This window comes from Cryptomeria japonica, chromosome 2 (assembly GCF_030272615.1).
Source record: "Cryptomeria japonica chromosome 2, Sugi_1.0, whole genome shotgun sequence".
NCBI lineage: Eukaryota > Viridiplantae > Streptophyta > Pinopsida > Cupressales > Cupressaceae > Cryptomeria > Cryptomeria japonica.
The window spans coordinates 669,125,651-669,143,821 of NC_081406.1; the positions used below are offsets into that span (position 1 = coordinate 669,125,651).

Consider the following 18,171-nt stretch of genomic DNA (forward strand, 5'->3'; position numbering starts at 1 on the left):
CTGAGCGTCTGATTTTCTTTGGATATCATTGAAACGTGGGTCTTTACTGATCCTTGATTTTAAAAAAGGGAAAAGGATAAGGGTTGGAGAAAGATCTAATTCTAACACTAAGACTGTAGAAGCAATGGATGACATTTGATGAAACTTTAACTAAGTCTTGCTTTGACATGCTAGGATCATCTCCACAAGGTTAGTGCGATCTTCTAAGGAAAGCGTTATGATGTTCAGATAACCGCTACAAGCATGGACACCGTCAGGTTGATGCATATCAATGACAAAGCAATAATTGAAGTTAAGCTTAAGCTGAATGATTCCAATTGACTATGCAAGGCAAGTTTGCAATCAACAAACCGCTAGTAGTATGGATATACAAATTTCACCATTGATCATACAAATTTCTTCCATTCATCTAATAACATGAAATTAAATTTGAGAAGTATAGAGACCATGCAAATTGTAGAATCGACACATAGAATTCACCATTCCTTCAATGAAGTTTACATGTCTTTTGCAACAATGTCTTGGCAACAAATCTTTGCCTAAAAATGAGGAGCCAGAGCTTTATATAGAGAACCCTTTACAAACAAATGGCTCTGATTGACTTAGAATCGATGGCTAGGATTACAAGATAGAAACCCTAATTAGGGTTTGTTATAACAAACTTCCTTAGCCAATGAGAAAATTACATTCTAGGAGTGAGGACCAATAGGAGGCAGGGGTAGGTACACCGAAGTTTGTGCCATCCCCGATGAGTCAGGTACATTGAATCTGGGCATGCTGAGGTGGACCAATCTGACTGGAGGAGCAGTGACTGGGATGCCACCTTGTCTGACGTCTGTGTCTTGGTTGATCTCTTTTTTGTCTCAATTTGATGAATGATGTACCTCTTTTACTTCCAAGTGCTTGATGAGGCTTTCTTATCATCAAGTCTTCCTTCTCCGGTAGCATACCTTGCCTTGAAGTGCTGGCGAAGCCTTTCTTTGTCATCTTGTGGTTCCTTAGTGTGGCGAAGTGAAGGTTTTGGAGGTAGATGGCAACTCCTAGAACACATGTAGTCCACCTTTATGCCTTTGGAATGTCCTTGATGATGATGGACTAGAACACATGTAGTCCACCTTTATGCCTTTGGAATGTCCTTGTCTTGGTCTGATCCTCCTCCATGAGGCATAACAAACCAAAAGATGATTAAGGACACATGATATATTTATCCTGATCATAGCATTTCTTACCTTAAATCACCAATAAAAAGGCATTAGAATGAAATTCGCTCAAGATCCTCCCTAGGGATAGGCCCTATAAGAATTTCGCTCTGGACCCTTTGGAAGGGTCAGGAGCGAAATTTGCATTTTAGGACAAAATTTTCACATTTTGTGACCACAACTTGCTCAAATGCATGTCTAAGGATGCCTTTAATCTCAATCGACACTAGGCTTGATGCGAAATTGGAGCAAAATAAAGGTTTTAAGAATTTCGCTCTAGACCCTTTGGAAGGGTTAGGAGCGAAATTCACATTCTAGGACAAATTCTATCATTTCTCTACTCCAAAATGTCTTCCAAGGCAAGCATACACTAGTCTTCTCTCCACCAAGGCCTGGGAATCCATCTCTTGACCTTCATCATGAGCAAATTAGGTGAAATTGAGAATTTTGCTCTGGACCCTTTGGAAGGGTCAGGAGCGAAATTCTCCTTCTAGGCCAAAATCCTTCACATTTGGTGATCACTAGCAACTCAAAGCCATGCTTAAGGACATCTCCAATCCTAATTCACCCTAACCCACACTTGGCTTGGCACAAAATTGAGAAAAAAGGGAGGTTTTGGGGAATTTCGCTCTGGACCCTCTAGAAGGGTCAAGAGTGAAATCCACATTCTAGGCTTAACTCTTCATCTTTTCAACTCCAGTCTTCCTTCAAACTTGATCAAATTCAAGCCCCTTTCTCCACATTTAAGTGAATCCACCATCAAACTAGCTCAAGACAAGGTTAAGTATAAGTGACATTTCCTTATATCTTTCTTCTTTCTTATACTTTAAGTTATATTCCATATATACTGTACAGATGTTTGAGAGTGGTTTCGGACCTCCAAGAGTTATAATGCAAAATCTAGTTTTTGGAGGATTCTTCAATTTTCCAGACTTAGTCAAATTTCAGGATCAGGATGACATTCCAGACAGCCAAATTTCAGGACATTTGAAGATCAGGATGACATTCCAACCTTCAGCACTCACCAACTTGACCTAACCCAGACCTTCAAAGAGGATATTCACTCACCAAGCTTCATTGACCTCCTCAAACTCAAACAAGACAAAATTAGCAACAAGAGCAAAACTTTGTCCTAAGGAAGACTTTCAAAGATGACCCTAACCCGGAGCATCCACTGACTCACCTTTAGTTAAAACAGAGCCTGCTATCTTAGTGATCCCTCTGGCAACACTCAACATGCAAAGGCTAATAGACAAAACCCTAAAAGACCTAGAAACAAACCCCAGAAAGCAAAAAACGTAGGGGTCCCCATTTGCAATGGGGTGATGTGTGAATATGTCACAACACAACTCCATAAGAATAATCTTATCAGTTGGGTATCTAGGAAGCATGTACGGCTGCCCGTTGTAACATCCAACTTTCATGTAAGTGAAAGTCTGGAATAGAAGGAATAAGCAGCCATATTCATTCACTCTTTCCCATGCCTCATCTGACACTTCTATTCTTTAGCGTCTTGTCAAACTGACACATAAAATAACCAAAGAATGCATCCTGAACCCTCCTGTAATGTAATATGTTGAGTCTCAAAGGCAGCTGATCATAGTAATCCCATACGGATATAAGCGAATGATCACCCTTGGTAGAAAGACCAGTGAAGTGTCTAAGTGATGTTGCTAGATACACTAGGTATGAGTTCATGTAGAACGTCATGGTGGTAGGGACTGCTGCAAGTTGTTCACACAAAGCATCACTGATGATTTCACCCCACGAGATGTGATGGGATTGCCTTATAAACATGATAAATTGATACATCCAGGGTTCAAAAATATTAGAAGGAGAGTAATGATTTCTCCAATTTCCCATTTGAAGTCGCAACGGTATAACTTAGCCCACCTTGTGAAAGCGGCTCATGGCTCATGGATTCACTTGTTAATGTGGCGTTTGCAATCCTTTTCCCTGTAAACATAATATCCAGTTGCACTATCTTTGGAAATATCCATATACACAGGTGCTGGTGGTAATCTGAAAACTTTCTCAATAGTGTCTACATCAAGATGGATTATCGCCTCCCCATCATCATTTTTGATAGTTCGTCTCTTTATCAAAATGGTGCACACAAGCAAGAACAAACTCAGGTTCTAGGGCAGCCACCAAAAAGGAAGAAGCATGGTGAATGTGACTATCCAACAGGCGCTACATGTTACTCTCCTTTGGATCCTCCACCCTTTTAACAAACTCTGACATGTCAACATGCCCTATTTCCGTATCCTTGATATGCTCCATGGAAGAGGAAACTTGAGAAGGGGAGATCTCATTTTGGTACTTGTCATATTTGTATTTCATCTTCTTTGGAATAGAAGATGACGGTAAATCAGACATTGAACAAGAGCTTGGTACGCTACGATGAAGATCTAGAAGTGTCAAAGCAACATCAAGATCAGCCTAATGAAACATATTTCTTCTTTTCAATGGGAAAAACTTTGTCCCTCTTTGAGAGGAAAATGGTGAATAAATAGGAACACTTGGAAATTGGCTTTTGGTCAATTTCGGATCTTGGGAGATATGTTACAAGTATGTAAGTGGGGTAGGACATATTCGCAATTGGGTTTGTAAAACCCAAATGCAAGCATACTTGTAATAAGAAAAATGGAAGAATGTGTGAAAAATGGAATTTTGATATGGAAAAGATAATGGGAATGGAATGTGTGTACAAGAGTGATGAATGCAGATGAAAAAGGAAAGAATTTTGGAAGATCATCTTCAAGAGAATGGGAAAAACCTTTACTTGTAATCAGGTTTTTAAAACCCGAAATTGGAAGGACAAGCTTTTTAACAACTTTGAAACTTGGACTTTTGGCAAAAGATGATTAAGTCTTTTCAACCAAAAGGGAAAAACTCACTTTTTCATCTTACTTGCAATCGAATTTTAAAAAATCCAAAATGCAAGTAAAGAGGGAAAAAAAAAGGGGGGGAAAGACAATGCAATTCTTAAATTACATTCAAGACTTGGATAGAAAGGAGAAGATCTCTCTCAAACCCGAACTAAAACAAAACAAAACATACATCTAGAATGATCAAACAAGGAAAGAAAACAAAAAAGAAAGGAAATGAAAGCAAAACTAAAAATAAACCTTGCCTTGCTTAATCAAGATGCCTCTTCAAGAGATGAAACAATCCTTGAAAGGAAGAACCGATTCCTTAAATAGAGAATGAAACCACAAAACCGAAACCCTTGCCACGTCCAAGCCAAACTCGGATTTCAACCGAATGCACTAAAAACGGCATTCAAAAAGGAGAAAGAATAGGTCAAATCTTCATGGAAAACCCACGTCGGAGGAATAGGAACCAAAACGCCTAAGTTCCAACTACAAAACGTGGCATTCCAACTCCAAATCGTGGCATTCAAAAACAGCTCATGGAGGAAAAAACGCAGTCAAAGATCAATGAAATGGCAACCAAAAAAGCTGCAACGTGTTTCCAAAAGCATGAAATCCGCCTTGAATCCAAAATGCCTCCTCATCCCATGGATTCCTCCACCAAAATCAGTTAGAAATTGTGGCAAAATCGAACTCTAAGGAGAGGAAAGGAAGTCGGGTTCTTGGTAGGAAGCAACAAGTTTAGAATGCCTTGCAAAGACATGTAATCGGATTTTAGAAACCCTTTTACAAGTTTTAATTTGTTTCATTTTTAATTGTCTAGGCAAATCGGATTTGTGAGAGAAAAGAACATGTCAAAATAACTTGTAAGAGGGAAATAAAATCCCCTTTACAAGTTTTAATGACTTAACTCAAAAAAGAACTTGTCATAGGGAAATAAAATTCCCTTTACAAGTGACTAGAAAAACAATAAAACATGTAATAGGGAAATAAAATCCCTATAACATGTTAAAATCACTTAAGTAGGAACTTTTAAAAGGAATTACAAGTTCTTTTTAACTTATAATTTTAAATTAACTTGTAATATGTACAAAAAGTTCCTACAATGACTTAAAAGACATAAAGCAACAAGGAGGAAATAAAAAGTAAGTTACAAGTTTAAAAATTACATAAAGTGCACTTGTAATTGACTTAAAATTTCCCTACAACACTAAAACAAGAGAAGAATAAAACTTGCAATCCAAGGAAAATTTCCCACCTGCAATTAGGAGGGAAAAAGCCGAAATTGAAGGAAAAACATAGCAAACGAACTCAGAATGCAATGAAATTTGAAAGATGGATTGAGGATGGGCAGAGGATTAAGCCAGTCCAAGGGCGAAGCAAAATTTTACCTCGGGAAGCATGCCTTTGAGTAAAATTTTCATTTTTTAAACAAAATTTTTAAAGGGGTTGTCTATTTTTGTGAATACAAAAATACGGACAACACTACAACACTTGTTGAAGCTTCAAAAATTAGTCTTCAACTCCTATTTGATCTTGGAAGCCAAATTTTGTTCACCCTTTCTTCAACCTGCTAGCAAAAAACTTTTGTTTGCAACACAAATGAGGAGAAATGAGCCAAGTTTATGTTTTAGAAGTCACTTTTAGGGTTTATTTTTCACTTTTTTACTGGCAGATTTCAAAAAAAAATTAAATTTTGCACATAAAATGTATTTTTGGGTTGGTCGGCAGCCCGAGTTCGACCTAGGTCCGCTCGGGTTCGACTTGGCTTAAAGCTTGCCTATGGAAAACGGACCTTGTTCGAACCACAGCCAGACCGGACCCAAACCCAGGACCCAGACCAAACCGGACCAGGACCAGGGGTCTGAGGGGACGAACCCAGTAAGCTAGGTTGAAAGTAAATCCTTCAACTCCCTATACATGTAAGCCCAAACGCACCTCCATACTATCCCTTCATTTTCATGTTTCGCCCCTGCATTCTTCTTGTCTTTTCAACTTCCTTCAACTCCATATTCAGTGTTGTCTTTGTGGAAAGTTAAAGTTAAAGTTGTTTTTACTTTGAAGTGTGCAACCTATTTTAAAAATGAAAAATTGAAGTAAGATCTGCATCCTTCCGCAGATTCTCCTGCATCATATACCCAAACGTGTGTCAATATCAATTTGAATCAACCATTGCCAAACAATATATTCCCAAAAATGGTGGTCCTAGATTGGGAGAATCCACTCAATTACAAAAGCATCCCATTATGGCATAGTATATGTCATGAATAGGGACATGTAGGTAGGTTCTACCACTCTTAAGAGACACAAGAAAAGATAGTCTTCCAATTGCCCCAACTTTGAAAAAGTCCAAACATGAGGCCCTAGGGAAAGAGGCAATGCCAAGTTTCAGAAAGCATAAACCAAATCAATGGCATCGAATTTCTATAGAAAATGACACTGCATTACCTACCAACAATGTATGTTGAATGTCAAACCAACAACATGACCAAACCATTGATTTTAAAAATATTCATGGAGAAACACAAATTTCCAAATATTTTAATTGAAGCTAATTTAATAATTTAAACAATACACATGGAGACAATCAAATAACATTGAATCTATATGTTTGAACTTTGATTTGATCTTCTAGGGTTACAATACCATATTGCAATCCTTTGCTGGAAATGAGAAACCCTATTGGTTTGTAGTAGGTTGTCTCTTGTTCTAGCTTTACAACCTATTTTTCCATTCGTCTTTTACAAATTAAAATATGCAAATATATATCATCTAAGTTACCGGGTTCGCCTGTTTTGTTCCACGTACTCGAACCGAGTTTGGCATCACACTAGGTACACCTTGGGTACGTACCTAGGCATTTGGGTTTGCCAGGTACGAACCCAAGTGTATCCAAAGGCACTGAGCACCAAAACATAACAAAAACAGACATTTTTGACCTTTTGCAATTAAAATCCCTAAAAGCACCCCTTCTATTGTTGTGTTTTTGTCACACATTGATCAATGATGAAGTAGCATACAATTAAATGTATTTAGTTTTATAATTCTGAATATTTCTTTAAATTTTTACATATAATATGTATATATATACATGTATGTATGTATGTATGTATGTATGAATGTATGTATATGTATGTATGTATATATATATATATATACATACATATGTGTGTGTGTGTACAGACGAACCTGACCCATGAACCCAAAGGACAAAAAAAAAATTACCCAACCCGCGAACCGGGTTCGCGTACTTGAGCCCGAGCCCGAGCCCGAACCCGAATCCGAACCAGTATGGACATCATGCTTTAATGAGTTATGTGGGTCCCCGGGGGCAAGTAGGAGGCATCTTTTTGTAGAATCACAACATTCCTCGATCATTAATGGTACTTTGTGATGTACAAGAGAGTAGATATCCTTCATATTAGCTCACTTGTAGGATCTCAACATAGAAATGGACATCACCATCTTTGAGTGCATTGTAAAAGAAATCTTGCAAAATCCATGAGATGAACAATCAAGTGTGGCATTAAGATCCCCAAGGGGCGAAGTCACCAATTTCAATAATGGCAACATCGCCACCTTCATCCTCCATTGCTATTTTTTGTATTTGAATCCATGCTCCAAAGATTAAACAATATATCTTGGGTTAGCAAAGGCCATCTAGTAGTTGCATGCTCAAATCTGGCTATCAATGACACTTCTCAAAGGTTTAGGGGAGTTTATGATGCAATATGGATGAAAAACGTAGGTTTGGTGTGAAACAAGATGTGAAAATGGAGGATGCGAGATTTTAGGTCAAGACCAAACATGGGAAGTGGACAGAGTGAAGGAGGTCTGGAAGTCAAGTCGACCTCCGCATAGGACGAAACAAGTGGAAAAGTCAAGAGAAAACTTTGCAAGAAAAGGGCAGAAGTAGATACAAGATTTGGACATTGGAACAAAGGTCTAGATGTCCAAATGCTTAGGGGAAGTTCACAAGGAAGATGTGGGGGATGAATTGTTAGAAACAAGAAGGGAACTAGATGTCATGGGTGTCGGGAGGTGGGTAGGAATTTTGAAAAGTTTGAAAGGATGGAGAGAAATGAGACTTGAGGATTTGCAAGGATTGGGAGTTGAACAAAACCAATGTCGTGATGGGGAATGGAGGAGAGAGATATGCTAGCAAGCCACTAAAGTCTAGAAAAGAAAGAAATGTGATTTTTGGAGAGATAATGTAGAAATGGAGGGGAGGACCTGAGGTGGAGGAAAAGTCCAAATCTGCTTCAAATTCCCACAACCAAGTGAAGTGAAGGGAAGCAAAAGAAAGAATTCCTCAAGAAACCCTATGGGCCTTTCATGCAAAACCAAACATTGGATACAAATATTTGGTTGAGCATGAAAATATTTAGTTCCATAACAAAAGTCTGCAACACTGTGAAAGCAATAGATTATGACCAAAACACTCCCAAACCTAAGATTGTCTCGAATTCTTGCAACTTCTAACATACTATATGAATTTAAAGGATGGGGAGGAGCAATAATTGGGTGCCTTTTGACCAAGCTAGACCAACTGAAAGTTTCCCAGATTGAGTATAACTAATGGGCATACTATGCAAGAAGCACAAAAGGGAGTTGGACTTAGGCAAATTTGGACAGAGCAAAATGTGGTGCCAACACATTCTTTGAAAAATATACCTTTAGATGAGTGTCAACTACACCCAAAGTATTCTAAATAAGATTGAGATACCAAGCTTTCCCCTTCCCACCCCTTCCTTGAAGGGACAATTTCCTTCAACCTAGGATTTGACAATTGAAGGTGACTCTGGAAATGATTACTGAACTTCATAAAGTTTCTCCTTCCCTCTTGAGAGATGGGACCTTGGCTAACCACATCCCTGTACGATCTTCCAAGCACCTTGTTCCCTTGACCTCTAAAGCTATGATGACATAGTACCACCTACCAAGAACTCTCTCACTTCCTTTTGTTAATGCACTAGTAGCTTCTGCAAGATAAGACTCTCCTAACCCTCTACTCTGTTATTAGTTTACTCATTCATGCTTTATGTTTATCAGACTATAACATTGATCATAATTATTGATATTGGATAATGATGGATTAAGATTGACGATCTACTTAACTATGTTAAGCGTCAATCTAAATGCTATCGGGCTACTAACCCGATAGCATATTAATGTCGATTCATATATGAATTGGCATTAATATGCTATCGGGGTATTAACCCGATAGCATATAATGCTAACCGTAATTGTTATTGTTTACTTTATATTGATCCATTATTATATGCTTTGATACCGATTCATTATCGGGTATGTTTTATATCTAAAACAATTAACAAATACCGATTCATGATCGGATGTGTTTATAAGTGCTGTTATCATTAACAGTGATACCGATTCACTATTGGATATGTTCATAAGCATTGTTACCATTAACAAAGATACCGATTCATTATCGGGTATGTCAACAAGCACTGTTATCATTATCAATGATACCGATACATTAACAGGGATGTTTGTAGCACCGATTAGTTATGGATTGGTTAATGTTAGTAAGGGTCACGACCAAGTGACATCTTGGTCGGACATGTCTAAAAGACATGTCCGTTCAAGGTGCCACTTGATCGTGGCCATCCTACTACTTATACATCATTCAAACCAAAGGAGATGACATTGAAATCGATACATGTTCATTTTCCTAACCTGCAGTAAAAGAAAGATAGCAATATTAGTGTCATAGTCATAATATCAAAATTAAAATACACCATCCTGCATATAACCTGTTCATTAAATTGGAAATTACAATACTTTTACACCTTTCTCCAAGGTATCAACTACTTGATTATTATATTATATTATTACTAGCTTTGAGATTATTCCATAATGTTTAAGTTACAGGGTGATATTTCATGACATTAATATTTTAATTAGTGTGGCATAGTTGAGTTATAGAGTGCATGTATGGAATATGTAAGTGAACAAATAGAGGTTATATTTACTCATCTGAAACAAGATTTGCACGGGATTGCAAGAATAAAAGATCAAGATGATAGGGTAGAATGAGATTCTCACGTTTGTACCAACTCATTGTCAATCATGTACAAATCTTTCCCATTTAATTTCTTTTCACACTGAACATGCTGAGAAGCTTCATTATTTTTATATGTAATATCTAGTAATCCTAGATACTTCCATTATGTAAAAGGTTAGAGAAATAACTGGAAATATATATAAACGATAAAAAAAAAACTGGAAATATATATAAACGTAAGCTGTGAATATAGCCAAGCAATTTATGTTCCCTTTCTGTTGCCCTCTTCTCTTCTTGATATTAAAATTCTCAGACACTTATGATCTTGACTAGATTTTTCTATGATGATTATGCATGTTGTCTTTCCCCTATTCTCTTTGAATTGGTTAACGTTCTTAACAGCTTCTTTCAAGAAACAAAAAATTAATAACCTTCACCTGTTTATCCAAAGGTGAAGAATGCTGAGAATTGCTTTCTTATCCTCAGAAAACTAAGGCATGAGATTCATTTCCTTACATATTTTGTTCCTTAATTAAGATAGAATAAACAGTTTAACAAATACATTTTAAACAGAAATGAATGTCTCAGGAGGAACAATGAGAGATATAGGGATAGACCTGGCCACTTGATCCGTAGGCCGTGTATAATGTTTGACCCTTCTGTTCATTACCACCACATTTTCTAATCGCAGCACTAAGGAAGGTGCTTTTTGTTGCTGATTGTCCTGCCAGCATAAAACACACTGTTTGGAACAAAATATATCCTTCCACATAAATAAACGAGTAATTTTCCAGCTTGCATATATGGTAAAGACTTGACTGAGTAAGAAATCAACAAATGTCTTCACAATTTAACGAAAAATATGTATGAAGAAGCTATGAGCAGCATTTTTTTTTTTGCCACTTTTGTAAGTTGTGGATAGGAAATGATTGGGCCTGCAGCATTCAAAATAAAACAAAGGAATCTGCTCTACCAAATATCAAGTTGCTTACAGTTAAACCTCAACAACAACCTGCAGTTCCAATCCTGTAGATGAAGTTTTCTCATATAGTTGATGATAAAGTTTCTTCTTAGTTGGAGTCTCCTACAGGGAAACTTCTCTTTCTTTTTCTAATCTGCTCAGTAATGTCATGTGCCCTTCTCAAGTGTAAGTTTGTTGTTGACCCTTACCCTACTTTCTGTATTTCTTCACATAGGCTAATGGGATGACTAAAAGAGAAAAATAATTAAATATTAAAGTTGACAAAAAAATAAAGGTAAATTAAAAAACGACATATTTAATTATTTGAAAAGGTGTTATAAGTGATTAATTTAAGTGTTGCTAGGCTCATGGTACAAAAAAGTGACGAAAATGACACTTGAATTATAATTTATAACTTTGAGGAAACTTAACCCAAAATGAAACAAAATAATTTTTATTTCCTCAAAATAAAGTTCTAAATAAGAGTGTTTTCAAAAAGGAGTCTCAATACTTTTTGAAGAAATCACATTTTTCAAGAAACCAATGAAATTTTAAAGCTTCGAGGACAAAAACCCTCCTGGTTTTCAGTGCTCTTCCACACAGGGATGGTTGTTGTGCTCCAATTGAGAAGATTTTTAAATTTTCAGTTTTCAGTTTTGGGTATGAGGTTATAGTAATTTCTGAATTCTCAATTATTGCTTCATGTTATGGTATCAGTTTTGAGTTTGTAGAAATTTGCCAGTTTGGCTATATTTTCAGTTTGAAATTGAATACTAATGGGTGTGTAACTCAGTGGAATAGTTGTAGATATTTCCAACTTGATAGATTATTCAATGATTTTGGTATTCATATGGTTTCAGATTTGAGGTGATTTAAAAAAAAAAATTGAATTTGATCGATTTGTTATTGTGTGATTCTATTTATTTAAATTTTTTAATGCTAGCCATCAATGGAAGAGTTTCAGGGTTCACATAAATCTGATTAAAAATTTATGAATTACCTGTTGATTATTGGTGAATTAAGCAACTATTTCTTACAGGAAAATTATTACTCCTCACAACTATCAATATCTATTATCAATATTGCATTACTGCATTGAATCTGACTTCTATCATACTTATTTCCTCACAACCACCCAATTTGGAAGGCGTAATGATTGTTTAATGGCCTAGCGGCCAACATTTATTGTTTATTGCTTACTTCTGATTTGTTGAGTTTTTCAAAATCACAGATAATTCTTTGAGCAGTTGTAAGTTTCATTGACACCTTGTGAATAATGAATTATTTGATTATAGTTCATTGTTGCCCACCAGGGTAGAGAAGACTTGAAAGTGTGTTGAGTTGAATTTTATGGCCTAACAGCCTGCTGTCAAATTCCTTTGCAATAAGATACCATTCTCAATTGTGAGCGGTCTCTGTTCTATCTGCAGTTATCACATTCTTTGGTCATCGCTAAAATTTTTCTATGTTGGAGTATAATAACGATTTATTCTACGTGGAAGGGGCATATCATTGTGTAAGTCACCAATAGGGAATTATTTTTGGGTGCAGCCTTATATTGACTGAGCATTATATAGTTTTCTGAGTATATAGTTTGCTATAGCAAGTCCCACAGCCACATTTGTGTTCATAAACTTTTAAACCAGCATTGTATATTAGGCATCAAATCTTTCTGAAAAATTATGACCATGTAAATTTATTTCTTGCATTTCCCTTCATCTATTTGAGAAAATGCTCCAATTTCTGAATACTAGTTAATTTGTTTGACGAAATGCCTTATTGCAATTGATAGAGATCGATAATCATTTTCATTTCACTACTGGATTGTTTACTGACAATAATTTATTTTATATTGTTGAAGATCCTGGAGGCTTGTACTATCGGATCCCATTTTAATTATAAGGTCTTGGTTGGTTCACCGCTAAACCCATTGCATTTTATTATTTCCCAATTTGGCATTGATTTGATAGCCCAGTTAGCATTGATCCATCCACGTGCAATTGGCTGATTTGGCTTGATTGGATTTCACTTGCAATCTTCCAGTAGCTCTTGCATCTATCCAATGATTGTAAATTGGTTGACTAACTGCCAATATCTTTCATGTATTTTTCTGTCCTCATTGTAACTTATGTATGCACTAACCTTGCCCACTTCAAGATCTTGGTGATTAAAAGAGTTAGAATTTGAGTGATCACAAAAGAAAATGTGGGTTTTAGCTAATTATACATTAATAGGAAGAAAAGGCAGATTTTCGAAACTGTTCACATAGCTCAAGCTGTCCATTTCTATCCATCTCAACTATTCAGACTCTGGATTATATAGCACACTCTACTGTCTCACTGTGAGCCTATTTAGGGCTAATGATGGTGACAAAGAGAGGATGATAAACACTTAAAAATATAAAGTCTAAAGTTGAACAACCCCCTTACAAAAGAAAACTCCTCTAATTATAAAGTTTGCTTACTCCAAAGATCCAATGATGGACCAGGTTATTGCTTCAGGTTTAAGAAGGAACCTTTCAAGTTGTTTTAGTAGAGAGATGCTACTAGTGAAATCATTAAATAAAAAATGAACATCTAAAAGGGTCAAACTATCACAAGCATATAGATTAGAAACTCTGCCCACATACAAAAAGTCAAAAACATCAAGAGGAATAATTTTGTACGAAACATATAGGAAACATCAATGAAATATACCTTAGGATCACAATCAATTGTTATGAAAGAATAATTGAATTTACCTTGGGATCACAATCAACTGTTATGAAAGAAGAAGAAAAACTATACCAATGTCCATAAATGAGTAATGACCAAAGCAAGCCAATGGGGCTTGGACATATGACAAATTTAATACATAAAAATTAGGGCAAGAAGATCATCATGAAATGATTTTGAACAAAGTTGGAGTAAATAAAGGTTTTCACCATTACACAAAAAGCTTCAGAATCTATGAAAGTAACTATGAGAAAAAGATACAAAATCTTTTTATTCCATTACCTCATAAAATCTATCAAAGTATAAACCCTAGGAGGACACATAAGTCGTTTCCCCATGACAGTAAAAACATGGAATGTAACAGCCTTTGGTTCAGCTCAAGGAAACAAGCTCTAAAAAGAAAATCAAGTAGCATATGTCAAATTCGTCCATGAAACCAAATTGAACTAGTATTGTTGCTTGACAGCATGAAAGCAAATCCAAAGTGATTGAAGTTTTTTCAGGGGGTTTGGCTATTGGGTGGGAAATCCAATTCTGTTAGAGCAAGAATTGATGTTTTAATCAACCATTTAGTCATTAGAAGATATTTTCTTCCAGCCTGATGTACTACAACGTCTATGGACATGTCAAAGATACTTGGAAGATTGAACAAACACTTTGATTCCCATCAAGGTTAGCAAGCAAAGGTAAAGAATGGGAAGGAAGATCAGCAGGTAGAAGTTATAAAGCAGAATTGAAGATGAGCAACCAAATGATAAACTGAATGTTGCACAATGTATATATCAATTATGCCCTTTATTGGATCAGTTGTGCCAAAGGTCAGCTCACATGCGTTGCAAAATAATCAGATGCACCAATCTGCCTAGAACTTCTCAAAAACTCAATTTCTTGTAAAAATGCTATTAAAATCAAAGATGTGGATCCCACCAAGCGTGCCAAAATGTGAAGGATGAAAATGTGAATCAAAATAAATGGAAAAATACAATGCAAGATACCAATTCAAACTGACACTCATACAATAAAGCCTAAGATCTATGCAAAAATTAGATGATAAACAATAATTTCATAGCAAAGACCTTAAATTGCTCCATTATTTTCTTGGTATTTGCTTGAATGCTTGGGATGTGGGTTGCTCTTCAAAGTAGCATAACCATGACAGCACAATGATGGTAGGATAGTTTGATACTTATACTTTGCAAATGATAGGATACTTGACAATGATTGTGCTCTAGGGGAAAATGAATGTGTGACAGGGTTTATTTATATGCTTCACTTAACATTTGATCAATGGTGGAGATTAATTAGAAAGATCAATGGATGAGAAAAATTAAGATAGGGTAGGACCTAAAATTAGCACATGGATTGATGAGGTGGAAAAATTAGTTCATGGTTGGAGAAATAAATAAAATATTTTTATTTATTTTGGTGTGACAAAAAATAAAATAAATTATTTCAAATTTATTTAATTTTGGAAGAAGTGGTAGCTACTTAAATAATTTTAAAAAGTCATTTAATTATAGTGGACCAAAAATGAATTAAATTATTTAATTAAGTGTGGAAAGAAAATGATAAATCAATTAAATAATTAAAAAAATTTAATTAATATATATGATAATAAGAATAATTAAATAATTAAAAATTATTTAATTATTATAGATGAAGAGGGGAAATATTAGCTTAATTAAATAATTATAAATTATTTAATTTATATGAATAGAAAAATTGATGATATCATCATGAACTGACAAGATGAAAATGCATTAGCCATTTTTAGATGTTTACACCCATCACTCTAGAGGAGGTTGATCCAAAATCAAATTGGATCACGTAGATTGGGGATCTTGTTGGAAAATGTTGTCATCGATATCAAAGGCCGGCTATGGAGGAGAATTTATTTATTGCATAAAATTTGAAGTTTATCATATCTTTGCCCCCTATTGTACAAAAGATTAAAAAATAAAATAAAATATTTGTTTGGACCGACCCTCCTCATGTTGGCACCCCCATTGGGGAATTAAAAATAATAAAAAGTTCTTTTTAATTTCAATGTGGACGACCCTATCTTGGCACCCTTTTTGAGGTGAAGAGGTGCATTTAAATAAGGAGTTGCATATGTTGGTAAGTGTTGTGATATATTCACACATCGCCCCATTGCAAATGGGGACCCCTACTTTTTGTTTTCTAGGGTTAGTTTTCTTTGCTTGGTTGTCTGGTCTTGGCTTTTAGCCTTTGCATTGGAGAGTTGTCAGAGAGATCATTAGGATAGCAGGCTTTGCTTAAGTTGAAGTGGGTCAATAGGTGGATCTCCTCAAGAGGTCAGGTCAATTGAGTGATTAGGGGTTATTTAGATCATTCCTAGGGTGTTTTTTGTGTACTATCCGGTCGCACTTCAAGTTGCTAAATCAGACCTTGGTTGAATGCATAATGTCCTCCTAGGTCCCATCCCTTACATCAAGGACAGAGCGAATTCTCCTTAAGGAGTCTGGAATGTTATCCTGATCCTCAAATGTGCTGAAATTTGGCTGTCTGGAATGCCATCCTAATCCTGAAATTTGACTAAGTCTAGAAAACTGAAGAATCCTCCAAAAACTAGATTTTGCGTTATAACTCTTGGAGGTCCGAAACCACTCTCAAACATCTTGACAATATATATGGAATATAACTGACCCTTCCAAAGGGTCCAGAGCGAATTTCCTTATATCACCCTTCTTGGTCCTAATTTGCCTCATAAACCTTATCCCTATGGAGTGGTTGAGAGAGTATTGAGGTGTGTAACAAAGTGAAGTGATGAAAAGTGAAGGATTTGAGCATAATTGCAAATTTCGCTCCTGACCCTTCCAAAGGGTCCAAAGCAAAAAATTTCTAAGCTCCTGACCCTTCCAAAGGGTCCAGAGCGAAATCCTCCTAATAGCTCATTTCTTCACTAGGGACATTGAATGGTGGTCATGCATGGTAGAGAAAAGGATAAAGGATCAAGTCTAAAGCAAAGATGAGTGAAAAAGGATGAGAATTGAGCCTAATTGAGCAAATTCTCTCCTGACCCTTCCAAAGGGTCCAGAGTGAATTTCTTCATAAAACATTATATCTTGCTCAAACCTACAAACTAACTCATTCCCAAGTAATTTTGAAGGTAAAAGACTTGTTTCTAATGATTAAAGGATGAGAAATGGAGTTTTGTGAAGGAAAATCAAGCAAAATGTAAATTTCGCTCGTGACCCTTCCAAAGGGTCCAGAGCGAAATTCCTAGCAAGACTCTCTATTTTGCCTAATGCACTAGAAGGACCTTGTTTTAAGCTAAATAGATGGCCAATTGACTTGATTATGGTAAGAGGAGACTTGATAAGTCAAGTTTGAGGTGAGTTGAGAGGGTAAAAAGTGTGAATTGAGCATAAAGACAAATTTCGCTCTTGACCCTTCTAAAGGGTCCAGAGCGAAATTCTTAGGAAACCTTTTTTCCTCACCAAAACCTTGAAATGGACACCACTTTGAGAGCAAGTTGACTTGATGGTGATAGAAGGAGGTTTGACAAGTTAAATTCAAGGCAAAGAAAGGAGAAAAGAAGTGTGAAATGAGCCTAAGGAAGAATTTCGCTCCTGACCCTTCCAAAGGGTCCAGAGCGAAATTTCTTAAAACACTATTTTCCTCCTTGTTCAAGCCAAGATCTTTGTTCCTAGGACATGGTGGAGAGAAGATGGATATATACTTGCCTTAGGAACTGAATGGAAGTAAAAGCAATGATGGATTTGAAGGTAAAAGACAAATTTCGCTCTGAACCCTTCCAAAGGGTCTAGAGCGAAATTTTATAGAATCCTCCCTTTGCTTCAAATTTGAACTAAATTTTGTGCCTTGAAGCCTTAGTTAGGATGTCATCATGCCTTGGAAGCAATTGAGGGGTAAAAAGGTGGAAGAATTAGGCCTAAAATGCAAAGTTCGCTCCTGACCCTTCCAAAGGGTCCAGAGCGAAATTTTTTCAAGCTCTTGACCCTTCCAAAGGGTCCAGAGCGAAATTCCTAAAACCTCGTTTTGCTCCCAATTTTGTATCAAGCCTAGTGTTGATTGAGGTGGATTGAACTTAGAGGCATCCTTAGGCATGCATTTGAGTAAGTTGTGGTCACAAAATGTGAAGAATTTGTCCTAAAATGCAAATTTCGCTCCTGACCCTTCCAAAGGGTCCAGAGCGAAATTTCCTAAAACCTCTATTTGCTCCTTGTTGAGACCAAGATCTTGATTTCTAAGGCATGGTTGGGAAAGATTGATGTATTCTTGCCTTGAAAGGAGATTTGAGGCAAAGAAATGATGAAAATTGAGCTAAAATGCAAATTTCGCTCCTGACCCTTCCAAAGGGTCCAGAGCGAAATTCCTAGGAGATCTAAAGTTTTGACTAGGTCCTTGA

The 18,171-nt window shown here is 36.3% G+C and overlaps 1 protein-coding gene across 2 annotated transcripts in view; it reads right to left on the bottom strand.

Annotated features, from left to right (window-relative positions):
- LOC131034015 (thylakoid lumenal 29 kDa protein, chloroplastic) overlaps positions 1-18,171 on the bottom strand; it is a 127,626-nt gene that overhangs the window by 38,029 nt on the left and 71,426 nt on the right. For both annotated transcript variants that reach the window (XM_057965354.2, XM_057965353.2), the window contains exon 8: positions 10,721-10,827. In XM_057965354.2, the coding sequence (XP_057821337.1) occupies positions 10,721-10,827 (107 nt within the window). The remainder of the gene's footprint in view (positions 1-10,720; positions 10,828-18,171) is intronic.